A 27,076-nucleotide genomic window follows, 5' to 3' on the forward strand; every position below is an offset into this window, starting at 1 on the left:
TGTTTCTAAGCCGTTCCAATGACCATCAGGGACTCTGTCCACTAATGACACATTATGGTATGTTAGGCCTTCTTTTCCCCATTGTCTATCACCAAGTGCCAACAGAATTACTGATGAGACTTTTCTATTACTGATGAGATTTATTAATGTCATGGTAAAGCAAAATAGCCACCTTACACCTATATTCTAATATTGCAAGAATCTTAGTATGCTACACATTTATTCTGGTATTGAGTTTGTCTCAGTAGTGCTTCCCAATACTTCAATTATCAGAAATCAGCGTTTATTTTTTTCAAAATGATACTCCCAAGGAAAAAAAGTGCATTTATCTTTCTATGGTGATATATGGACATGTTTATGAAGGGGTGTGTCTCTGATTTTGATAATAACAAATGTACAGCTTCATGATTATGACCTACAAGTGTAAAAATTATTGGGGAAAAAAATCTTTGAATAAATGAATTGACAGTACTATGCTTCTTAAAAAAAATTTTAAATCAAAGTGTCAAATAGTGATTAGGGTTTTGACTAAAAGTTGCACCACTGGAGTAAAGTAAGCCTCACCACCCTTCTTTGAGCTGATTGGGCCAATAAGAAACAGTCCATATTTAGGTTCCTAAAAAAAGTATACCATAACTTCTCTTGTTCTGTTTTGTTTCTCAATCATGGAGAATTCCCTTTGCATAGCTCTTACTCACAACAAAAGATGTTGTCATTAATGTCTCTGACAACCTGAGGGTGGGGAGAGAGGGATACTAGGAGAGGTAATAGGTTGGGTGGTAAGCTACGAAATTCAAGTAGCAAGGCTACAGCTTTATATTTCTATGCCAATAGCCATTTATATTTCACTAAGTAACCAAAACCCATTGCTGTCAAGTTGATTCCAACTCATACCGACCCTATAGAACAGGGTAGAACTGCCTCATAAGGTTTCCAAGGAGCGGCTAGTGGGTTTGAACTACCGACCTTTTGGTTAGCAGCTGAGCTGTTAACCACTGTACCACCAGGGCTCCCACAAAGTAATACCTAACGGGAAAACCCAGGTCTGACTCCATATTTGATGCCATCACTGTAAACCTTTTACAGGCTTACATTGCCAGTCACGTGTCCCTTTTTGTCTTTTTTGGAAAAGGTATTATACTAATCATACATGAAGACTCAGTATCATTTTGCAGTAGACGGCTTATTTTATTCACAATCTACTAGAGTAAACAATGGGAAAGATGAGTCATAGGACCCTAAGCATCAACACTGGGCTCTCATTTCCCTCAGCTATCTTACTATCCACTAAGACATTAGCATGGAGTTAGAAATACAGGTAGTCCCCAACTTACAACGTATTCAAGTTTGATGAACACTTAGGACCATCCATTTTCTTTGGGGGGGGGGTGGGATACATCTTGTCATTACTAATGTACTACATACAATGTTGCAGTGTGTAATTTGCTGATGTTATCATTCTTATGCCACTCCCCAAAGACAAAGATCAATTTACAAAGATATGGATAATAAAAGGCAATAATAATGAAAAATAAAAAATAAATGAGGTATTCAAATCATGTCAGAACCAATTTATAATGGAGTCGTCAGAGCTGAACCCTGTTGTAAGTCAGGGACTGTCTGTATTCAGTATTCTAAAGGACCCCAGGACTATAACAGAGTGATCCAAAGAAAAACTAAATAGGAGAAAGGGGGTGGAAAATACTCACGGAAACCTTAGGCCACCAAATCCTCACCCAAATTCTACAAATAGAAGGATCACATGGGAAGGCAACTCTTGTAGGACTAGAATATGCAGGAACTCAGCAAGATATAGAATATTAGTTTAATCAATTTTATCTTTGTAATTACACAGAAACAAACTTTTAGCACCATCCTCAAATGCAAAAAAGGGTTACGTGTTGTTAAAGCTACCTCAGAAAGAAGTTGTGAGGCAATATTTTGGTGTATTAGTCTATTCAGTCTTGAAGTTTCTCTTAGGAAATGCTTTATATTTTTAAGCACTGGACCAAAGACATAACTCTCTTTAAACTTAAAGACATTTTTCATTAAGTTAGTTGATTCTGGCAAAAAAAGACAATTTGAAAGATACTTGCCATATAAGGAGAGGGAGCATTATCATCTGAAACACTGTAGAATGACACTTCAACTGGAAGAGTCAAATGTGTAGGGCAGAAAACACCACTTGCCCCTACTTCAGCAGTAAAACCATCAACAGTGCCGAGAGGATCTAAACGATAGTTCAAGACCGATTCCTGGAAGACAAAATAAAATAATTTTTGATCTTCTACCATCCTACAAAGTTTGACCTCATCTCACAATTCTAACTCATGCTAAACACTCCTTGAACTTCAGTTAGGCTTAATTGTTTAATGTACGTTATTTTCCTTTCCATAAGTAAAAAAATATGCTCTGGCACAACAGGGATAATATGAAAAAAAAATTTTTTTAATCCATCACAGTGTCTGTTCATTGTTAGCATAAAGAAGCACTTGAAAACTTGTTGACAGGTCATACACAGAAGTTCTATCAAAAGATAAAAACAATAGGGTCATTGTTTCATGGGATAATCCAGTCAATTGGCCTAATATTGTTTTTAGAGTTGCTGTTCTACCTCCTAGTTCAGCGAGTAGTACCCAGGGTCTTAAATGTTTGCCAGCGGCCATCCAAGATACAACAATTGGTCCCTTTTTGCCTGGAGTAGCAGAAGAAAAAGGAGACTGTCTTAGTTATGCAGTGCTGCTATAAGAAAATACCACAAGTGGGTGATTTTAACAAACAGAAATTTACTCTCTCACAGTCTGGGAGGACAGAAGCCCAAATTTCTCTGTCAGCTCTGGGAGAAGCTCCTAGTCATCAACCTTCCCTGGTGGAGGAGGTTATCAGTGCAAGGACCCCAGATGCAAAGGACTGGCTATTCTCCTGGCTCCTGTTTCTTGGCTGTATGAGTTCTGTTGGTCTCTCTGCTCCCTTCTCTCTTTTATATCTCAAAAGAGGTTGCCTCAACAAATAAGAATGAAAACACATCGTACCAAAATCTTTGGGACACAGCAAAGACAGTGCTCAGAGGCCAATTTATACTAATAGATGAAAATGTCAAAAAATAAGAAGGGACAAAATCAAAACATGAGCTACACGACTCAAACAAATAGAAAGAGAACAGCAAAAGAAGCCCACAGTCACCAGAAGAAAGGAAATAATACTGATCAGACCAGAAATAAATGGAATAGAGAATAGAAAAACAATAGAAAGAATCAACAAAACCAAAAGTTAATCCTTTAAAAGGATCAACAAAATCAACAAACTACTGGCCAAATTGACAAGAGAAAAATACGAGAGGATGTAAATAACTCAAATAAGAAATGAGATGGGGGACATTACAACAGACCAAACTGAAATAAAAAAGTTCATAACAGAGTATTATGAAAAACTATACTCCAACAAATTTGAAAACCTAGAGGAAATGGACAAATTTCCAGAAACACAATATTTACCCAAACTAACACAAAATGATTCTGAAAATCTGAACAGACCCATAACAAGAGAAGAGATTGAAAAGGTAAAAAAAAAAAAAACCCAACAACAACAAAAAGCCTTAACCCAGATGGCTTCACTGGAGAATTCTACCAAACAGTCAGAGAAGAGTTTACACCAGTACTACTCAAACTATTTCAAAACTTAGAAAAGGAAGGGATATTTCTAAATTCATTCTATGAAGGCAGCATAACCCTGATACCAAAACCAGGCAAAGACACCACAAAAAAAGAAAATTACAGACCAACATCTCTCATGAATATAGACACAAAAATTCTCAACAAAATTCTAGCCAACAGAATTCAGCATCATATCAAAAAAAGTAATAAACCACGACCAAGTAGGATTCATACCAGGTATGCGAGGATGGTTCGACATTAGAAAACCAATTGTCATGGATTGAATTATGTGCCCCTAAAAATGTGTGTATCAATTTGGCTGGACCATGATTTCCAGCATTGTGTGGTTGTCCTCCATTTTCTGATTGTAATTTTATGTTAAAAAGGATTAGGGTGGGATTGTAACACCATCCTTACCCACGTCACATCCCTGATCCAATGTAAAGGGAGTTTCCCTGGGGTGAGGCCTGCACCACCTTTTATCCCTCAAGAGATAACAGGAAAGAGAAGCAAGCAGAAAGTTGGGGACCTCAGACTACTAGAAACAGCACCGGGAGCAGAGCATGTCCTTTGGACCCGGGGTCCCTGTGCCTGAGAAACTCCTCAACCAGGGGAAAATTGAGAACAAGGACCTTCCTCCGGAGCCAACAGAGAGAGAAAGCCTTCCCCTGCAGCTGACGCCCTGAATTTGGACTCGTAACCTACTAGACTGTGAGAGAACAAATTTCTCTTCATTAAAACCATCCATCTGTAGTATTTTTGTTACAATGGCACTAGATGACTAAGACATCAATCAACATAATCCAACACATAAAGAATCACATGATGCCTTCAATCAATGCAGAAAAGGCATTCGACAAAGTCCAACACTCATTCCTGATAAAAACTCTTAATAAAATAGTATAGAAGGGAAATTCCTCAACATAATAAAGGGCATCTATACCAACCAACAGCCAACATCATTCTTAATAGAAAGAGGCTGAAAACATTCTCTCTGAGAACAAGAATGAGACAAGGATGCCCTTTATCACCACTCCTACTTAACAATGTGGTGGAAGTCCTAGCTAGAGAGGCAAGAAAAGAAATAAAGTATATCCAAATTGGTAATGAAGAAGTAAAACTGTCCCTATTTGTGGATGATATGATACTATACATAGAAAGCCCAAAGGACCCCACAAGAAAACTACTAGAAAGATTCAGCAGACAAGCATGATACAAGATAAACATACAAAAATCAGTAGGCTTCCTATACACCAATAAAGAGAATGACAAAAAGGAAATCCAGAAAACAATAACATTTATAATAGCCCCTAAAAAAATAAAACACTTAGGAATAAATCTAACACCAGGGATGTAAAAGACCAATACAAAGAAAACCACAAAACGCTCCTGCAAGAAACCAAAAGAGATCTACATAATGGAAAAACATACCATGCTCATGGATAGGTAGACTCAACATTGTGAAAATGACAGTCCTACCCAAAGCAATCTACAAATACAATGCAATCCCAATCGAAATACCAACAACATTCTTTAAAGAGATGGAAAAACTAATCATTAACTTTACATGGAAAGAGAAGAGGCCCCAAATAAGTAAAACACTATTGAAGAAGAAGAATAAAGTAGGAGGACTTGCACTATCTGACCTCAGAACCTACTATATAGCTACGGTAGTCAAACCATCCTGGTACTGGCACAACAACAGATACATTGACCAATGGAATAGAACTGAGAACCAAGATGTAAATCCATCCACCTACAGTCACCTGATTTTCAACAAGGGCCCAAAGTCCATCAAATTGGGAAAACATAGTCTTTTTAACAAATCCTGCTGGCAAAACAGGATGTCCATTTGCAAAAAAATGAAACAGGACCTATACTTCACACCACATACAAAACTAATTCAAAATGGATCAAAGACCTAAATGTAAATTCAAAAACCATAAAGATCGTAGAAGAAAAAATAGGATCAATGCTAGAGGCTGTAATAACAGCATACAAACCATAACTAACAACACACAAACTCCAGAAGATAAGCTAGATAACTGGAATCTTCTAAAAATTAAACACTTATGCTCATCAAAAGACTTCACAGAAACAGTAAAAGAACCTACAGACTGGGAACAAAAAATTGACTACTATAAATCTGACAAAGGTATAATCTCTAAAAATCTACGGGAAAATCCAACACCTTGACAACAAAAAGACAAATAATCCAATTTAAAAATGGGCAAAGGAAATGAACAGACACTTCACCAAAGAAGACATTCAAGTGGCTAACAGACACATGAGGAAATGCTTGAGATCGCTAGCTATTAGAGAGATGCAAATCAAAACCACAATGAGATACCATCTCATTCTGACATTACAGGCACAAAATAATAATAATAATAATAGCATGTTGGAAAGGCTACAGAGGGACTGGAATTCTTATGCACTGCTTATGGGAATGCAAAATGATACAACCATTTTGGAAAACGATATGGCACTTCCTTAGAAACCTAGAAACAGAAATACCATATGATTCAGCAATCCCACTCCTAGGAATATGTCCTAGAGAAATAAGAGCCACACATGAATAGACATATGCCACCCATGTTTACTGCAGCATTGTTCACAATAGCAAAACCATGGAAACAACCTAAATGCCCATCAAGAGATGAATGGATGAACTATGGTACGTAGACACAGTGGAGTACTACACAATAATAAAGAACAATGATGAATCTGCAAAGCATCTCACAGCATAGGTGAATCTGGAAGGCATCATGCTGAGTGAAATAAGTCAATCACAAAATGACAGATATTGTATGAGACCACTACTATAAAAATTCATGAAAAGGTTTACACACAAAAAGGAACAATCTTTGATGGTTACAAGGGAGGGGAGGGGTGGGGATGGAAAAACACTAAACAGACAATAGATAAGTGGTAACTTTGGTGAAGGGTAAGACAATACACAATACTTTGGAAGCCAGCACAACTTGTACAAGGCAAGGTCACAGAAGCTCCACAGACACATCCAAATTCCCTGAGGGACCGAATTGCTGGGCTGAGGGCTTTGAGAGCAAGGGAGAATGAAGAAAACCAGACACAAGGGAAAGATTAGTCCGAAGGACTAGTGGACAACAAGTACCACAGCCTCCGCCAGACTGAGTGCGGCATGACTAGATGGTGCCCAGCTTCCACCACCAACTGCTCTGACAGGGATCACAATAGAGGGCCCCAGCAGAGCTAGAGAAAAATGTAGAACAAAATTCTAACTCTCTCTCTCTCACACACACATACACACACACAGACTTACTGGTCTGACAGAGACTGGAAAAACCTCTAAAATATGACCCCTGGGCACCCTTATTCCTAAGGTTCACGCTTCAGCCCAATATTAGGCCCTGTCATGGATTGGGAAACCCTGGTGGTGTAGTGGTTAAGTGCTACAGCTGGTAACCAAAGGGTCGGCAGTTCAAATCCACCAGGCGCTCCTTGGAAACTACGTGGAGCAGTTCTACTCTGTCCCGTAGGGTCGCTATGAGTCGGAATTGACTCAACAGCACTGGGTTTGGTTTTTTGGTTTTGGTCATGGATTGAATTGTGTCTCCCAAAAAATATGTGTCAACTTGGTTAGGCCATGATTCTCAGTATTGTGTGGTTGTCCTCCATTTTGTGATTGATGTGATTTTCTTATGTGTTATAAATCTTACTTCTATGATGTTAATGAGGTGGGACAGGTGGCAGTTATATTAATGAGACGGGACTCAATCTACAAGATTGGACTGTCTTGAGCCAATCTCTTTTAAGATATAAAAGAGAGAAGGGAGCAAAGAGACAAGGGGACCTCATACCACCAAGAAAGCAGCACTGGGAGCAGAGCACATCCTTTGGAGCCAGGGTTCCTGCACAGAGAAGCTCCTAGTTCAGGAAAAGATTGATGACAAGGACCTTCCTCCAGAGTCAACAGAAAAAACCTTTTTCTGGAGCTGACATGGTGAATTTGAAGTTCTAGCCTACTAGACTGTGACAGAATAAACTTCTGTTAAAGCCATCCACTTGTGATATTTCTGTTATAGCAACACTACATACATTTTTTTTTAGATACCTAAGCAAAAACCAAAACCAAACCCACTGCTGTCGAGTCAATTCCGACTCATAGCGACCCTATAGAACACAGTAGAACTACCCCATAGAGTTTCCAAGGAGCGCCTGGTGGATTCGAACTGCTGACCTTTTGGTTAGCAGCCATAGCACTTAACCACTATGCCGCCAGGGTTTCCAGATACCTAAGACGGGCCCATAAAACAAAACAACACTAAATGGGCACACCAGCCTAGGGGCAAGGGCTAAAAGACAGGAGGAGACAGGAAAGCTGGTAATGGGGAACCCAAGACTGAGAAGGGGAGAGTGTTGACATGTTGTGGGTTGGCAACAAATGTCACAGAACAATATGTGTATCAACTGTTTAATGAGTAACTGCTTTGCTCTGTAAACCTTCAGCTAAAAAGTACAATAAAAAAATAAAAATAAAACAAAAGAGCACAATGCCCACAGTAAACATTTTTTTACTAACTGAGTGAAACCATTGTTTGGTTTAAAGATGACTTCAGGGGATAGTTTCGGCTCAAGGTTTAAAGCTTATCTCATGGCGGCCACTATTATAAGAACTAAAGAAAAGATTTAAACACAGAAGAAAACATTCTACGATGGTTACGAGCAGGGAGGGAGGGAGAGGGGAATTCACTAATTAGATAGTGAAAACCAAAAACTAAACCCAGTGCTGTCGAGCCGATTCCAACTCATGGTGACCCTATAGGGCAGAATAGAACTGCCCCATAAAATTTCCAAGGAGCACCTGGCGGATCCAAACTGCTGACCTTTTCGTTAGCAGCTGTAGCACTTAACCACTACGGCAGGGTTTCCAACTAGATAGTAGACAAGAATTATCTTAGGTGAAGGGAAGGACAACACACAATAGAGGGAAGTCAGCACAACTGGACTAAACCAGAAGCTAAGAAGTTTCCTGAACACAACCAAACACTTTGAGGGACAGAATAGCAGGGCCGGGACTTCAGGGACCATGTTTTCAAGGGACATCTAGGTCAACTGGCATAATAAAGCTTATTAAGAAACTGTTCTGCATCTCACTATGGTGAAAGGTGTCTAGGGTCTTAAAAGCTTACAAGCAGCCATATAAGATGCATCAATTGGCCGCAACCCTCCTGGAGCAAAGGAGAATGAAGACACAAGGAAAATGTTAGCCCAAAAAACAAAAGGTCCACATAAACCAGAGACTCCATCAGCCTGAGACCAGAAGAACTAGATGATGCCTGGCTACCACCAATGACCATCATGGTAGGGAATGGAACAGAGAGTCCTTGCTGGAGTTGGAGAAAAGTGTGGTGCAGAGTTCAAATTCACATGAAAAGATAAGACTTAATGGTCTGACTGAGACTGGAGGAACCCCAGAAGACATGGCCCCCGGACTCTGTTAACCCAGAACTAAAACCATTCCCAAAGCCAACTCTTCAGACAAAGATTAGACCGAACTGTAAAACATAAAATACTCACGAAGAGTGTGCTTCTTAAGTCAAATAGATACACAAGACTAAATAGGCAGTTCCTGTCCGAAGGTGGGATGAGAAGGCAGAAAGGCATAGGAGAGGACTGAATGGCGGGGTGGGAAAGGGGAGTGTGCTGTCACATTACAGGGATTACAACTAGGGTCACATAATAATATGTGCATAAATTTTTGTATGAGAAATTAACTTGAGCTGTAAACTCTCACCTAAAGCACTATTAAAAAAAATAATACATATCTCAGGGCAATAGATTTAAGGGGTTCCTCTAGTCTCAATGGGCACAATAAGTCTGGATTTCAGAGGAATTTGAGATTCTGTTCCACATTTCCCCCTTCTGATAAGGATCAATCTATTAAGTCCTTGATCAAGATGCTTGGTAATGTTCAGTAATCCATCCAGTTCTTCTGTTCTCATGAAAAAGAAGGCCATAGTTCTTGGAGGCAATTATATCTGCAATCCAGTACCTTCTCTGATTCTTGGGTCTCTGATATGGATTGAATTGTGTCCCCCAAAAATATGTGTATCAATTTGGCTAGGCCAAGATTCTCAATATTCTGTGATTATCCACCATTGTGTCATCTGATACGATTTTCCAATGTGTTGTAAATCCTATCTCTATGATGTTTTTTAAATGGGATTAGCAGGAGTTATGTTAATAAGGCAGGATGCAATCTACAAGATTGGATTGTATCTTGAGCCAATCTTTTTTTTTTTTTTTAACATACTAGCTTCTCATTAAACAGTTAGTATACATATTGTTTTATGACATTGGTTAACAACCCCATGACATGTCAACCCTCTCCCTTTTCAACCTTGGGTTCCTTACTACCAGCTTTCCTGTACCCTCCTGCCCTTGCCCCTGGGCTGATATGCCCCTTTAGTCTCATTTTGTTTTATGGGCCTGTCTAATCTTTGCCTAAAGGGTGAACCTCGGGAGTGACTTCATTACTGAGCTAAAAGGGTTTCCAGGTGGCATACTCTCAGGGTTTCTCCAGGTTCTTTCAAGTCAGTAAGTCTGGTCTTTGTGAGTTAGAATTTTGTTCTACATTTTTCTCTAGCTCTGTCCGGGACCCTCTGCTGTGATCCCTGTCAGAACAGTCAGTGGTGGTAGCCGGGCACCATCTAATTGTACTGAACTCAGTCTGGTAGAGGCTGTAGTAGTTGTGGTCCATTAGTCCTTTGGACTAATCTTTCCCTTGTATTTTTAGTTTTCTGCATTTTCTATTGCTCCTGAATGGGTGAGACCAGTGGAGTATCCTACATGGTCGCTCACAAGCATTTAAGACCCCAGAAGCTACTCATCAAAGCTGAAAAAAGAAAATTTTCTTTATAACCTACGTTATGCCAATTGAGCTAGATGTTCCCTGAGACCAAGAGCATTGTGCTCTTTTTAAAGAATTATGTATCTGAGACCAAACTGACAACAGTAACTCTAAAGCATACGTGAGATGTTTACTGGGCAGTGAATCTAAGTTAATGGGGGTGAAATAATTTGGGAAGAGATGGATGACACAATGTGAAGAATGTTACCAATGTCACTAAATTGTATATAAGTAAAAATTGTTGCATGTGTATATGTTTTGCTGTGTATATATTTTAAGTAAAAAAAAAAAAAGGGATAAATCCAAGCACTTTTAATTTTGAGAAATAATCGCTTCTTAAAAAAGTTCTGTTGTATGATACATAGTGTCTTATTATTTAGCTTAATATCAAAATAGTACATGCTAAGCTGAAAAAAAGAGCACTGGTAGCACAATGGTTAAGCACTCAGCTCCTAATCAAAAAGGTTAGCAGCTTGCATCCAGTGGCTCTGCAAGACAAAGGATCTGGCAATCTGCTTCTGTAAGGATTACAGGCCAGGAAACCCTCTGGGGCAGCTCTGTCCTGTCACACTGGGTCACTCTGTGTCAGAATCAACTACCTTGACGGCACCTAACAACAACTAGTGGAAAAAACTTAAAGGTATAGAAATGAAGACAGTAGAGAAGCTCCTTGTTGATCCCTCCCGAGCTCACGCACTAAGGTAACGACTTTCACAATTTAGTTAATCCGACTTTATCTTTCTAGGTATCAGAAACATTTTCAAACTTTTCAGAAGTTCTCTTTCACATATACCCATCTATTACATCACGAAATGTGACTCTCATTCCTTTGATTCAGTAATTCTTAGAAAAGGAACACCGCGAGCCCTCATGGTTCTAAAACCATGTAGTCTAGATTTAAAACAGTGACATATCAGCAATTCTAAAGTCTCCTGGTCATAAAGACAAGATGAAGAGACTCGTGTCACACCAACCTTCTATATTTTTCTCCTGCCCTGTAATCAATTCAATCCATATCCTGTCAATTTTATCTCTCAGTCTCATGCCCTCATCTCCATTCCCACCACCACTAACCTATCTTAGACCCTCACAACTTCCTCTCTCGACAAATGTAACATTTTCTAAATTAGTCTTTCTATGTCTAGTGTATTGTCTGTACTATCGACAGGTTTTTTTTTTTTTTTTAATAAAGAAAATCTTGTATCACTTACCAGCTGAAAAACTTTGTTTCCTGCTGTTTATGAGATGAAGTAAAAACTTCATAGTATGGCATGTGTCCTAGCCATCTAGTGCTGCTATAAAAGAGAAATACCACAAGTGTATGGCTTTAACAAAGAGAAGTTTATTCTCTCACAATCCGGTAGGCTAGAAGTCCATCACAGTGCCGGCTCCAGGGGAAGGCTTTTTCTTTCTGCCAGCTCTGGAGAAAGGTTCTTGTTATCAGTCTTCCCTTGGTCTGGGAGCATCTCAGTGCAAGAACCTCAGGTCCAAAGAGTGGGTTCTGCTCCCGGCGCTGCTTTCTTTGTGGTATGAGGTCCCCATATCTCTCTGCTTGCTTCTCTTATATTTCAAAAGAGATTGGCTTAAGATACTACCTAATCTTGTAGACCTCATCGATATAACTGCCTCTAAACCACCTTCTTACATCATAGTGATGGGATTTACAACACATAGGGAAATCACATCAGATGATAAAATGGTAGACAATCATACAAGGGAATCATGGCCTGGTCATGTTGACAGATATTTTGGGGGACACAATTTAATCTATGACAGCACATAAGGCCCACCCTACGTTTCCTGCCTCATTTCTCCCACTTACACACAGAGTTCCATGCTCCAATTATAAATTGATGCTTTTCAATATCATCATGCTCTTTTACTACTTTTGCACATGTGCCTGTGCACGTCATTCCCTCTGTCTAGAATGATTTGCCACTCTCCACTCTCCAAACAGATTTACTTGACAAATTCCTATTAATCTTTTGTGACTAACTCCTGTGGCATTTCCTCAGTAAAGTCTTCCCCAATTCCTTTAGTAGAGGTGCTGAAGAAATGTCTATTACAGTACTAATTACTTGGTGTCTTAGTCATCTAGTGCTGCTACAACAGAAATACCTCAAGTGGATGGCTTTAACAAAGAGAAGTTTATTCTCTCACAGTCTAGTAGGCTAGAAGTCCAAATTCAGGGCACCAGCTCCAGGGGAAAGTCCTTGTCATCAATCTTGCCCTGGTCAAGGAGCTTCTCAGCGTAGCGATCCCAGGTCCAAAGGATACACTATGCTCCCAGTGCTTCTTTCTTGGTGGTATGAGGTCTCCACGTCTCTCTGCTCACTTCTCTCTTTTATATCTCAAAAGAGATTGGCTTAAGACACAACCTAATGTTATAAATTGAGTTCTGCTGTATTAACATTAATTGCCACTAATTCCACCTCATTAACATTATAGAGGTAGGATTTATAACACATAGGAAAATCACATCAGATGATAAAATGGTGGACGATCACACAATACCGGGAATCATGGCCTAGCCAAGTTGACATATTTTTTGGGGGGACACAGTTCAATCCACAACAGTTGGGTTTGTAATTTACATGTCCATCTTACCCAGTAGACTGTATACTTTTGTGACAGGATCTTTATCATTTAGCTTTGTATTCCTAGCATACAGCATGATACATAGGAGGTACTCAAATGTTTCTTTATTGAGAAAAATATTCTAGAGGTGGTTAAAATTTTCACAGGAAGGGCACACACAAATATGTTTATGGATAAGGCCAATGACCCATGTTAGTTGTTGACTTTATCTGAGATAATTCAGATTTTTGTGACTTTAAATTAATATGCTAGCATGCATGCTAGATCCCACCTTGTGCAATAAGACAAGAAAAGGAAATAAAAGGCACACAGATTACAAAGTAAAAAAGCTGTCCCTATTTGTAGATGACATGAGAATCTATGTAGAAATTCCCAAGGAATCTACAATTTTTTTTACTAAAATTAACGAGTTTAGCAAGGTTACTATTTATATTAAAAAATCACTCATATTGTAATATATTTGCCATTGGAAATTGTTCATTAAATAGGGAATTTAAAGTTCTTTAAAAAGTATAATTTACAATATCACTAAAGCCATAAAATAACATGTAGACATAAGTCTAGAAAACTATGTCCAAGATCTGTGTGCAGAAAATTACAAAGCAGTGATGAAAGAAATAAAATATAAATAAATGGAGATAATACGCTGTATTAATAGCTTCCAAGACTAAATTGTTAAGTGTCAATTTCCTCCAAATTGATCTCTATCAATACAATCACCACAATCAAAACTTCAGCAGGCTTTTATGTCACAAAAAAAGCCAAGCTTCAGACTTGGAAAAATTATTTGGAAAATATGTGCTCATCTGGAAAATAAACACAGGAAAAGAAGCTCAGCATCTTTAGTCATTAGGGCAATACAAATTAAAGCCAGAATGAGATAGCACTATGCACCTACTAGACTGGTTAAAATTAAAGACTGATCAATGCAAATGTTGACAAGGATGTGGAAGAATTGAAACTCTCATACACAGCTGGCAAGAATTTAAAATGATATAACCACTTTGGAAAACAGTTTGGGAGTTTCTTTAAAAGTTCAACTCCAAAAGAAATGTAAACATATAAACACAAAAAAGTACACACAAATGTATATACAGCATTTTTATGCAAATAATGCATGCCTTCTAAATTTGTTTGCCAATAGAGCCTTCCCGGCCCCACCTGAGGTATTTTCATAAGTGTGTTATGCTAATTCTTTTACAGCAACATGAAAAAAAAAATGGCATAGTGGTGCTAACGAAAATACCTCCAAGCAGAGGGCACAGTTGGCAAACAAATGTAGAAGGTGTCCATTATTTGCATAAAAATACAGTAAGCAGCTTTATTTGTAATAGCCAAAACCTAAAAACGAACCAAATGTCGACCATCAGGTGAATGAATAAACAAATCATGGTATAGCCATACAATGGCAATAAAAAGGAACAAACTATTGATACACACTACAACATGGAGGAATCTCAAAATAATGATAGTGAAAGAAGTCTGACTCCCTGCCAAAAAAAGAGTAAACACTTCAGGATTCCACTTATATAAAATTCTAGAAAATGCAAACTATTCTATAGCGACAGAAAGCTCTGAGATTTCCTCATATGAGAAAAATAGTTTACCCATTTCCAGTGGTTATAGGTATTGTGCTGAACTGAACTGATAGAGGGAGAGAATCACAGGATAGATGAATGTAATGGAAAGGGTCAAGATTTTTGGAGTAGAAAACTCTAAATGGTAACAAGAAAAACATAACAAATAACAGCAGAAATCAGATGGATGAACTTCCATTTGAGTGTTAACTCTGGTCAATTTGTTTCCAGACTCCCCCAAAAGCCCCACAAATAATGCTGTAAGTCTCTCTCAACAGCATTACAGGAGTAAGACTTTGTCCTGCGCTTCATGAAACAAGACCAGTGTGTTACTTTAGTAATTCAAGTCTATCCTTGTAATATATTTTTATTATTGCCACAGAGAGTCAAATTCTTTACTTAAAATGAACCTCTTCTGTAATTTACTGCATTGTTGTTAGGTGCCATTGAGTCGGTTCCGACTCATAGCGACCCTGTGTACCACAGAATGAAACACTGCCTGGTCCTATGCCATGCCCACAGTCATAATTACGCTTGAGCCCATTGTTGCAGCCACTGTGTCAATCCATCTTGTTGAGGGTCTTCCCCTTTTTTTGCTAACCCTCTACTTTACCAAGCATGATGTCCTTTTCCAGGGACTGGTCCTTCCTGAAAACATGTCCAAAGTGTGTAAAACACAGTCTCGCCGTTCTTGCTTCTAAGGAGCATTCTGGTTGTACTGCTTCCAAGAGAGGTTTGTTCATCCTTTTGGCAGTCCATGGTATATTCAATATTCTTCGCCAACACCACAATTCAAAGGCGTCAATTCTTCTTCGGTCTTCCTTATTCATCGTCCAGCTTTCACATGCATATGATGCGATTGAAAATACCATGGCTTGAGTTAGGCGCACCTTAGTCTTCAAGGTGACATCTTTGCTTTTCAACACTTTAAAGAGGACTTTTGGAGCAGATTTGCCCAGTGCAACACATGGTTTGATTTCTTGACTGCTGCTTCCATGGGTATTGATTGTGGATCCAAGTAAAATGAATTCCTCGACACTTCAATCTTTTCTTCATTATCATGATGTTGCTTATCGGTCCAGTTGTGAGGATTTTTGTTTTCCTTATGTTGAGATGTTATCCATGCTGAAGGCTACGGTCTTTGATTTTCATCAGTAAGTGCTTCAAGTCCTCTTTACTTTCAGCAAGCAAGGTTGTTAATGAGTCTTCCTCCAATCCTGATGCTCTGTTCTTCTTCATATAACCCAGCTTCTCGGTTTATTTGCTCAGCATACAGATTAAATAGATATAATGAAAGGATACAACCCTGATGCACATCTTTCTTGACTTTAAACCATGCAGTATCCTCTTATTCCGTTCAAATGACTGCCTCTCGATCCATGTACAGATTCCTCATGAGCACAATTAAGTGTTCTGGAATTCCCATTCTCCACAATGTTATCCATAATTTGTTAATGATTCACACAGTTGAATGCCTTTGTATAGTCAATAAAACACAGGTAAACATCTTTCTGGTATTCTCTGCTTTCAGCCAGGATCCATCTGACATCAGCAATGATATCCCTAGTTCCACGTCTTCTTCCAAATCTGGCCTGAATTTCTGCAAGTTCCCTGTTGATATACTGCTGCAGCCGCTTTTGAATGATCTTCAGCAAAATTTTGCTTGGATGTGATATTAATGATGTTGTTTGAGAATTTCCGCATTTGGTTGGCTCACCTTTCTTATAAATAGGCATAAATATGGATCTGTTCCAGTCGGTTGGCCAGGCTGCTGTCTTACAAGTTTCTTGGCATAGACAAGTGAGCACTCCAGCGCTGGACACATTTGTTGAAACATCTCAATTGATATTCCATCAATTCCTGGAGCCTTGTTTTTCACCAATGCCTTCAGTGCAGCTTGGACTTCTTCCTTCAGTACCATCGGTTCCTGATTATATGCTACCTCTTGAAATGGTTGAATGTCAACCAATTCTTTTTGGTATAATTACTCTGTGTATTCCTTCCATCTTCTTTTGATGATTCCTGCATCTTTTAATATTTTTACCACAGAATCCTTCACCATTGCAACTCGAGTTTGAATTTTTTTCTTCAGTTCTTTCAGCTTCAGAAATGCTGAGCGTGTTCTTGCCTTTTGGTTTTCTATCTCCAGCTCTTTGCACCTATCGTTATAATACTTCACTTTGTCTTCTTGAGCTGCCCTTTGAAATCTTGTGTTCTGTTCTTTTACGTCATCATTTCTTCCTTTTGCTTTAGCTGCCTGACATTCAAGAGCAAGTTTCAGAGTCTCTTCTGACATCCATGTTGGTCTTTTCTCTCTTTCCTGTCTTTTTAACGACCTCTTTCTTTCTTCATGTGTGATATCCTTGATGTCATTCCACAGCTCATTTGGTCTTTGGTCATTACTGTTCAATGCGTCAAATTTATTCTTGAAATGGTCTCTAAATTCAGATGGGATATACTCAAGGTCATACTTTGGCTCTCGTGGACTTGTTCTAATTTTCAGTTTCAGCTTGAATATGCATATGAGCAATTGATGGTCTGTTCTGCAGTCGGCTCCTGGCCTTGTCCTGATGGATGATATTGAGCTTTTCCATCATCCCTTTCTACAGATGTAGTCAATTTGACTCCTGTGTATTGCATCTGGCGAGGCCCATGTGCATAGTCACCATTTATGTTGTTGAAAAAAGGTATTTGCACTGAAGAAGTCATTAGTACTGCAAAATTCTCATTATCAATGCATTCTGACTGCATGTTTGATCAATTTCAGACTGCAGATGCTGGTGAAGATCTTCAATTTCTTCATCTTTAGCCTTAGTGGTTGGTGCATAAATTTGAATAATAGTCATATTCACTGGTCTTCCTTGTAGGCATATGGATTTTATCTTATCACTGTCAGCGTTGTACTTCAGGATAGATCTTGAAATGGTCTTTTTGACGATGAATGCAATGCCATTCCTCTTCATGTTGTCATTCCCCACATAGTAGACCATATGATTATCCCACTCAAAATGGCCAATATCAGTCCATTTCGGCTCACTAATGCCTAGGATATCAATGTTTATGTGTTCCATTTCATTTTTGACAATTTCCAATTTTCCTAGATTTATACTTTGTACATTCCATGTTCCAGTTATTAATGGATCTTTGCAGCTGTGTCTTTCTCATCTTGAGTCATGCCACATTAGCAAATCAAGATCCTGAAAGCTTGACTCCATTCACATCACTGAAGTCAACTCTACTTTGAAGAGGCAGCTCTTCCCCAGTCGTCTTTTGAGTGCCTTCCAACCTGGGGGACTCATCTTCTGACACTATATCAGACAATGTTCTGCTGCTATTCATAAGGTTTTCACGGGCTAGTTCGTTTCAGAAGTAGACTGCTGGGTCTTTCTTCCTAGTCTGTCTTAGTCTGGAAGCTCAGCTGAAACCTGTCCGCATTGGGTGACCCTGCTGGAATCTGAATACCAGTGGCAGAACTTCCAGCATCACAGCAACACGCAAGCCTCCACAGTACAACAAACTGACAGAGAGCAGCAACTTTTGAGAGCAGCAAATTCATTATAAATTAAAAAGGACCTGATAAGGAGCCCTAGTGGAGCAGCGGTTAGAGTGATCAACTGCTAACTGAAAGGTCAGCAGTTTGAAACCACCAGCGGGTACGCAGGAGAAAGAGAAGCCTGCTTCCATAGAGATTTATAGCCTTGGAAACCCTATGGGGTTGCTGTGAGTCGGAATTGACTCAATAGCAGTGGGTTTTGTTTGGTACGGATTGTATCAGAGCTTTCTGTATTTTTGCCTTAAGTCACTTAAAAATGTATGCATATTAGCATAAACAGAATTCTCTGAAAATACAAGTGTATTGATTTTTAAATCATTTTCCCCTTCTTAAAGTTTTCATTTATCACGCTGTTTGCTTTTTCTTTTAATTATTATTATAGTGCAAAGGTTATGGAGAGCCCTCACAATGGCCTCTGCAATTTTATTTATTCATTATTATCATTTTGACCTCTGCAATTTTAAATCAATGAAAAGGAGGAATACAGAGTTCAACATACCTGAACTAATACTTTGGAAGTGACATGGAAAAGAGGTCAATTTACCACAAAATATCTTTTTATTCCCACTAAAACTTAAAAGATAACTTCAAAAATAAAATATTGTTATAAATAAAGCATTCAGTTAATATATCAAATCACCACTATTCTAGAAAAGCTACTGGAATTAAAAAATACAAATTTTAAGTTATTTCTCCAAAAAAAAACTTACCACTCAAAATTCTTTATTTATTTTAAGTCACCTACAGTTTTTTTTTTTTTTTTTACAGCAGTCAGTTAGATACACAGAAAAGTTGGAAAGATAGTACAGAGAACCATTTGATTTTGAAGATCAATCTACTTGATCATAAAGGGGCTGTTATCAGTCCACCATCACCCTTCCGGGATCCTAGAGCCAATTTTGCCAGGTAGAAAGGTGTAATCAAAAGTTTATCCACTCTGATTTCACCAAGTCCTTCATCTTCTCTCCCAGCTACTCAATTCTAAGATGCCACTGCCCACAATTCTCCCAACTCTCCGCCTCTTAAAAATAATGAAGATGATGATATTTTCAAGGCTTTGGAAAAATATAATCCATTTATTTCTGTTTACAAACAAATTGTAGACCCGAATCTAGGTGAAGAAACTTCAACTCTTAAAATAGTTTCAAAACACATTACCTCAAAATTTCCTAGGAGACTAAGACTTGTTACAGGTGGAGCACTAGAACTCAGAAATGGTTTTTCATGAATATCTGGATCATCTTCAATGTTCAAACATGGTTGAGGACTATTAAAAAAACAAATTAGCAAAAGGACACATTATTAAACATGGTTTAACCAGAATATTATTTATTTCTGTATAAAATTAAATTAGGAGAATCTAATTTATTTTACTTATATTATCCATAAAAACAAAGGTTCAATATAAGCAAATTTTAAGATATAAAATTCCTATTTTAAAACCCCTGACTAGATTTTATGATCTCTATGTTATAATATTTGAGGTGAAATTTATTCCATACTAAATCATCGCATTTATTGGAAATATGCAATAACGCAGAATTTGATATCAATTATCATTTTCAGTTAAAAATGCATATATAACAGCAAAATTATTTAACTAAAGAATATAATGAGAGTATCATTTGCCACCACGGAAATAACTGCCTAGGCTTTTTTTGAAAAGGGGTATATACAAAGGTGGAAATGAATGACTAGAAATACACAAACCCATGCAAGTGCTAAAACCAGAGGAGAGTGCTGGTTTATTATGATGATCAATATAAAACAGCAATTCATCATGTTAATTTCTTTCTCACTGGTTCTTAATAATTGTGTGCATGTCACATGACATCAAACTGAAAATGAAAATCAAGTGGAAAATAAGATTCCTGTTATAATTTTGATCTTTACAGTAAACACTGTTTATTGTGAAAGACCAGATTTTGTGTAATTCTGTCTCATGCACACAAATGAATTTTAAGATAAATACCTTCTAGAAGATAAGCTTTTCAGATGCAGTAATGATGAATCCAGGTCAAAGCAACCTGACTGTATTTTTCTTTGAGGAACCTAAAGTCAAAATAATCATTTATGATATTAAAAGGCTAAATTTTTTGAATTGATAAAATACTTTTCAAATGAAAGTTAAGCATATCTTAAAAACAATAAAGCTTTCCTCTTAACAATTTACTTAAAACCATGTTTTTTTATTACATAATATTCTTATGTTCTAATTTTATTAACCAATGTGAAAAAAATTAATAAAAGCACTTTTACTATGGTTTGATTTTTTGTTTTTTTATTGTGTTTTAGGCGAAAGTTTACAGAGCAAATCAGTTTTCCATTCAATAGGTGTTAGGGTTGATTTTTTAAGAAGCAGAAATATTTTTTTCCCAAACCAAAGTTTAAATAGAATTCCAGTATGTATTACTGGTGAGATTTTTACTTCTTTATATACTTCTGCTGTATTTTTTTGAAAAACATTTATAACTTTAAAATCAAGAAAAAGAAAAAAAGAATGAAATAGAGATGCCCACCTCCACCCCACTGAAGCATTCCCAAAAAGCATTCCCTGAGGATTCACAGAAGGTTTGAAAATTACTGCTCTGGATTGTCAAACACCACTGTATACCACACTGCATTAAAGAAAACAAACCACCACCTAACTCAAAATATCCGAAAAATGAAAAGACTCAAATGTAAATTAAAGGTAAAATCATATGCAACATGCAAGTTGGGAAGATCCTCACAGCACTAAGGTACACATTATCGTCCCCATTTTACAGATGAGACAAGAGGCCCAAAGAGGTTGTATCACTTACCTAATGTCACACAGCTACAATGAAGCCAGTGTGACTCCAAAGCTATGCTCTTAACATTTGCACTCAGATCTATCTATTTGTAAATGTAGTTTGTGTGGGAGACTCATATGCCTTTGAGTAAGATGATTGTGTACAGGAGCTTCAAGCCGGAGAGCCATGAATTTGATTCCCAGATGATTCAGCTGAGGGTGTCAACCAGCTCCAGTACTAAGATACGTATCTATTTATATAAAATCCACTTGACACCAAGTATTTTCTTTACATTGAATAGCATTTAAAATGTTAGGCAAAAGAAAGAATTTTTGGAGAAATTATGTAATCCTGATACAACAAATTTCCTTTTTATTCATTTCTTAGGTTTTTTTTTTCCATTTTATCATTTAGATTTGAAATGTGCTATTAAAAAATAAATATTTTACAACTAGAAATTTATTTTAAAGATACTTAAAGATTTTTTTCATCTAGAATATGAATAAAATTATTTGCAAACATTTCAAATAAGTTTCTTCAAGATCTAAACGTGTGAGAAGAGAAAAGAACACTCACAGGACTTGAAAGAAGAGGCAATCCAGTTTGAGGATGGAAGGCCCTGGTTGAAGTTCCATCCAAGGAACGAAAATTATGTTTTTGCCAGACACTTGAGTGTTTCAGTGGTATAGTCCTCTGCTAAGAAAAGAATTAGATTTTAATTTAATTTTAATATATAATTTAATGTTTAAATACCTTTAGGATTTTAGACTCATTCTTAAACATCCTTGGTTGGTAAAGCTGATGACTGAGACAGACAGACTGACAAATTAAGTCTGTGTACGTATGTACGATTCTATTCAGGAGCCCTGGTGGGACAGTGGTTAAGTATTTGGCTGCTAACCAAGAGGTTTGCAGTCTGAACCCACTAGCCATTCGTTGGAAACCCTATGGGGCAGTTCGACTCTGTCCTATAGGGTCACTATGAGTTGCAATTCAGTGAATGGCAGTGAGTTAGAAAACAATGTCTAAGACGATTTTGTAATATGCCGAATAAATGCAAATGTTCTAAAGAAAATATGTCTACAATAGAACTGCCCTGTCAACATATTTATAAATATGCAGAATCTAGCATCTAGTAAGCTAATCAAGGACAGATTACCCAATAAGAACATACTTACTGCATCAACAAAGTAGGGGCACCAGTTGTCCAAAGCAAAGACTTATACATAGGTGCCAAGTAGACAGGACACAAGGAAAAGTGAGGGCACAATGATAATTCAAGACTCGATTCGTTATCCTTATTATGTATGGAAGTAGATATTGTTCAGCAGTTTAATTGTGATGAAATCACAGAAGAATTTATAAGAGCAAAGACTAGAAATATTTTTAATTATAACATGTTAGAGATGAAAGATCTATCTAAAAATAAAATACAGTAATTTGTTGTAATATTTGTTTTCTGATCACTAAATTTTCTTGTATGATATTTGTTCACTTATAATTATAGCATTTATTACTAAAACCAAAAACCAAACCCAGTGCTGTCGAGTTGATTCTGACTCATAGCAACCCTACAGGACAGAGTAGAACTGCCCCATAGAGTTTCCAAGGAGTGCCTGGCAGATTCAAACTGCCGACCCTTTGGTTAACAGTAGCTGTAGTGCTTAACCACTGTGCCACCAGGGTTTCCTTTATTACTAAACAAGCATCAAAATTGAAATATGAGCCACTTAAGGCAAAATTGGTGAAAAATCAAATTTTTGTTGTGAGAGATCAACAGAATTTTACACTGTTGAAACAACTAAGTTCACTGATTCATTTTCTTTGTTGTAGAATACGTGGGATATTCTTTTTGTAGAAAATCTGGTATTTAGTAAAAATCTTAGTACCCTGCATCCACTAAAAATTTTATGATCTAGTTCATCTTATTTTGCTAAAATGGCATATGTCACTTTTGTATTCAATTGCTAATATTATAGTTGCATTTAAAAAGCAGTTAACATCATGGATAGCTAAGACACACACACACACACATATATATATACACGTGTATATATCTAATCACATATCCCGTATGAAAGTGTGAGTAAGCAGAGGAAGGGGTAACACAGATTATCAGTGTTTAGGGCCCTGTCACATGCCTTAATCTGGCCCTGAAGCTAATATTTTGATTCTTTTAATTTGTGAAAAAACAACTACTCACAGGTATAGAAAAAAATTTCATTTTCTGTTTTAAAATACAGAACTATGTCAATATAAAGAGCCATCTGTAGAGGATATAATTTGGTGGGAGTGTGAAACAGAAAAATAAACACTGTAAATTTAAAAATATACACAATGCCATCAGTGCTATGTTTTTGAAATAATATAGGAAATTGGCTAATTCTTAAGAATTTGGGTGAGTTTATACCCAAATATCAGAAATTCATAAAAACACATGGATAAAAATGAGAAAAGACTAAATTGGGTCCTGGCTCCACCATTTACCAGCTTTGTGACCTTGGGCAAGTTACTTAACCCCTTTAGGCCTCAGGTCCTCACTTATAACATGAGATGGATAAAATCTCAAAGGGAAGTGAGATGATTAAGTTAGCTAACACGTGTGAAATATTCAGAAGGGTCCCTGGGCACATCATAAATGCTATATCATTATATCTAAAATAAGTGTGTGAAAAAGTGATTCTTAGTGGCTTGAAACACACCATGGCCAGATTAAGCCTCCCCATTAAGTTCCAGAAAGGATCATGAAAATGAATATTCTTAAGGCCAGGGTAGGGCTTTGTGGCAATTATAATTTTAGGAAATTGGAAATTATCATTGAAAAATATAAATTGGGAACATGGCACAATTTTAAAACATTAATGTACTGCAAAACTAATCTAAGTGATAAAGTAGATGAACCAAGGACGTTTGGATTTGATCAAGGCAGGTACAAAGTAGCTTACCATAAATTCAGATACGAATTTGGGATATTACTTGGGGAAAAAGTGGAAATTTGAGCCTAATAATCATTTTTTGAAGTTAAAAAGTGGTTTGGTGGGAAGTCAACTAAAATAAAAGCAACTTAAATATTTTGTATTTATACACTGTATTAAAAACCCAAAAACCAAACCCAGCCGTCTGACTCACAGTGACCCTATAGGACAGAGTAGAACTGCCCTATAGAGTTTCCAAGCAGCGCCTGGAGGATTCAAACTGCCGGCCCTTTGATTAGCAGCTGTAGCACTTAACCACTACGCCACCAGGGTTTCCTTAAAGGTTTATGAAATATTTTCAAATCTATTATTTGATTATCATAATTCTGTGAGATAGGCAAAAGAGCTTTAATGTTCTTATTTTAAAATTGAGGAGACTGAGGTTATTAGATGTTAAATGACTTATTCAATGTCATTCAAGTACTAAACTATGAAACCAGGACTGGAATTCAGGTGTTTTGAGAAATAGCCTAGTGATTTCCCTACAGATATTCCTAAAACCGTTAGTTGATCAATGGCACAATATAATGGGCATACTGTTTGTACTAGGCCAGAGCTACTAACATGCAATATATTAAGCTAATGAGAGTTTCATTTCTGATTCCTGTTTACTCAAAATAAAAAAAAAAGGAACAGGAAGAGTTAAAATGGGCCAAGGAATACGATAGTCCACAAATCCGTCCTTGAATTATAAGATAGTGGAAATAACTCTGGGTTAGTTGTTAAAAGACCTGGATGTGTGTGCCAGTTCAGCCACTAATACTTGTACAGCTACTGGTATGTCAGTTAATCTCCCCAACTAGATCTCTTATGAACAAAAGTCAAACCGTAACAAATGACTGGGAATTATATTTGAAATACTGTTACCTACCAGTGCCTCTGTATTTTTCAGTTGTTCATATGTAGACAAACAGTCTTTTATACCTTTTCTCTGAGAAACGTTTCGAGATTTTTCATCAATTGAGTCTTCATTCTTATCCTGTTCATTTTTTAACTGGTCTGCCTTTTTGCATTTGAAACCTGCATTATCTTTATTGCAATAATTTTCTATACGATTAAGTTGAGTATTTTTCTCACATGCCTTAGGCCTTTTTGAGTCTTCATTTGAGCACTTATTATCATGTTTGTGCAGGTATTCTGACATTTCCAGCGCAGTGACATTTACTTTAGAGTGAATTTGGTGAGTGTTTAAAGATTCTGGATTACAATTTTCATTTTTTATTATTTTTTTCTTGTATTTATTCATGCAAAGCTGTTTGTCAATACTGTTGCAATTTAAATACTGTTTATCAATTCCATTGCTGATTTCTTGCTCCTTAAATTGATACCCAGAAAGTATATTTTCCAACCTACTTGTCAAATCTAAGTTATTTTCTTTGCAAGGAGACATATTTGAGGGAGTCAATAAATTAGTAGCTTTATTATGTGTTTCCTGAAATGTACTTTGGATGATTTCACTAGGAATTTCCTGGTACTGATTTCTTCTTATTTGAGGTTTCAAAGAGGATTTCAATTTACTATTGTATTTAAAAGAACTAAAAGATTTATCAGGTATTAGGTTTTTTCCTTCACTGCTGTCTTCTAACAAATAAAATTTTGGGTTAGAAATGGAAGCTGAGACTTTATCCTTGTTTTTCTTCAGTAAATCTTTGTCTTCATATGAACTCCTACACACTTTAGAAGGAGCCAATCTGGAGTCATGCATGCTGAATGACTGCTGGGGGATATGCGATGCGCTTGAATCAATGTGTTCTAAGTGTTGAGCAATCCTTGCAATAACATCTTGTCGCTCCTGGAGTAAGGAGCCTATCAAAGGATTAGTCTCACCAGTGGACTGACGAGAATAAAGACCATTAGACATGCAAGTTTCACTTCGAGGAGTTTCTGGTTTTACTTGAATTTTCCCCTCACTGGTGTCTTCTGGGGAGGTAAACTCTGGACTACCAAAAGAAATGGAGAAAGTTTCCTTACATTTCCTCACATTTTCATTTTCTTGTGAAACCCAGAAAAGTTTTGAAGTAAGTGAACTAGACTCTTGTGTATTAAACGGATGTCCAGAAACACGTGAAGCGCTTGGGTCACAATAAATCAAATGCTGAGCAATTCTTGCAATAACATCTTGTCGCTCCTGAATTAAAGAGCCTGTTAAGGGATTAGTCTCACCAACTGGCTGCCAGGAACTCTGGTGGCTCAGAACACTGGGATCAATCAATGAAAATGGTTTTAAAGTTCTCACTGATGTTTCGTGTGACTTTACATCTTCCATACCACTGAAGCCCAGAATATTAGCTTGAGATGCTCCATAGTCAGATTTACTGCCAGTGCCTGGATATAGTTTGACATTTTTGTGTGCTATAGTATATTCTGGAATTGCGCCATTTTTCGCATGTAACACATTTTTGGGTGCCATGGTCCAAGTTTGTTTGCTACACAGACACTGTGAACTGTTTGTACGTTGTTCTACTTCATTGGAATTGCAGCGTTGATAGATTTTAAGTTCATGTTCTTGAATTCTTTTCTCATAAAGGCCAATATTAGCATGAATACTACAGGTCAAAATTGGGTAATTAGATTGTCTGGGCAAGGAGTGAACGCTGACTTTCAAGGCCACGTTGTGAGAAACATTGGGAACAGGAAACACATGTTCAATTGGAGTCTGGGAAAAATTCCACTGTAAGTCTACATCAGCAGCACTGATTCTGGAATCAGACAAAAACACTGAATCAATGGATTATGAAAGTTAGATCCTTATTATTGTATATTATAATAATTTTAAAGCAGGCATATACTTACTTATATTTGTTTGCATTAGTTACTACTGAGGCTTTATTAAGCCTTATTACCATGCATGTCAGTCTGATAAAATAAAAATAAGTGGTATAATAGATAGTGGTTGGAATAGAAATGTTTTTTTTTTTTTAAGAACACCAGATCATTTAAGCATTAAAGCTTAAGAATAGTTTAAAATTATTTGTCAAAACACAAAAAATACAGGACTTGGTATTTACTCTTAAATAGATTCAGCTAATTCTATTCTACAGAGAGACTAAG

At 37.1% G+C, this 27,076-nt stretch overlaps 1 protein-coding gene across 6 annotated transcripts in view; it reads right to left on the reverse strand.

The window, feature by feature from the left end:
• The window catches only part of ATOSA (atos homolog A), a 202,739-nt gene that overhangs the window by 13,498 nt on the left and 162,165 nt on the right, over nucleotides 1-27,076 (reverse strand). For 5 of the 6 annotated variants that reach the window (XR_007519586.1, XR_007519585.1, XM_049903410.1 and 2 more), the window contains exons 6-10: nucleotides 24,897-26,724; nucleotides 21,627-21,746; nucleotides 20,249-20,328; nucleotides 19,435-19,543; nucleotides 2,097-2,255 (exon numbers count right to left, since the gene is read on the reverse strand). Coding sequence is in view for 4 of the 6 variants with exons in the window: in XM_049903410.1 (XP_049759367.1) it covers nucleotides 2,097-2,255; nucleotides 19,435-19,543; nucleotides 20,249-20,328; nucleotides 21,627-21,746; nucleotides 24,897-26,724 (2,296 nt within the window). In the remaining 2 variants the exon portion in view is untranslated. The remainder of the gene's footprint in view (nucleotides 1-2,096; nucleotides 2,256-19,434; nucleotides 19,544-20,248; nucleotides 20,329-21,626; nucleotides 21,747-24,896; nucleotides 26,725-27,076) is intronic. The other variant, XM_049903411.1, reaches the window with a different exon arrangement.

The sequence above is a fragment of the Elephas maximus genome, chromosome 12 (genome assembly GCF_024166365.1).
Source record: "Elephas maximus indicus isolate mEleMax1 chromosome 12, mEleMax1 primary haplotype, whole genome shotgun sequence".
In the NCBI taxonomy this organism is placed as follows: domain Eukaryota; kingdom Metazoa; phylum Chordata; class Mammalia; order Proboscidea; family Elephantidae; genus Elephas; species Elephas maximus.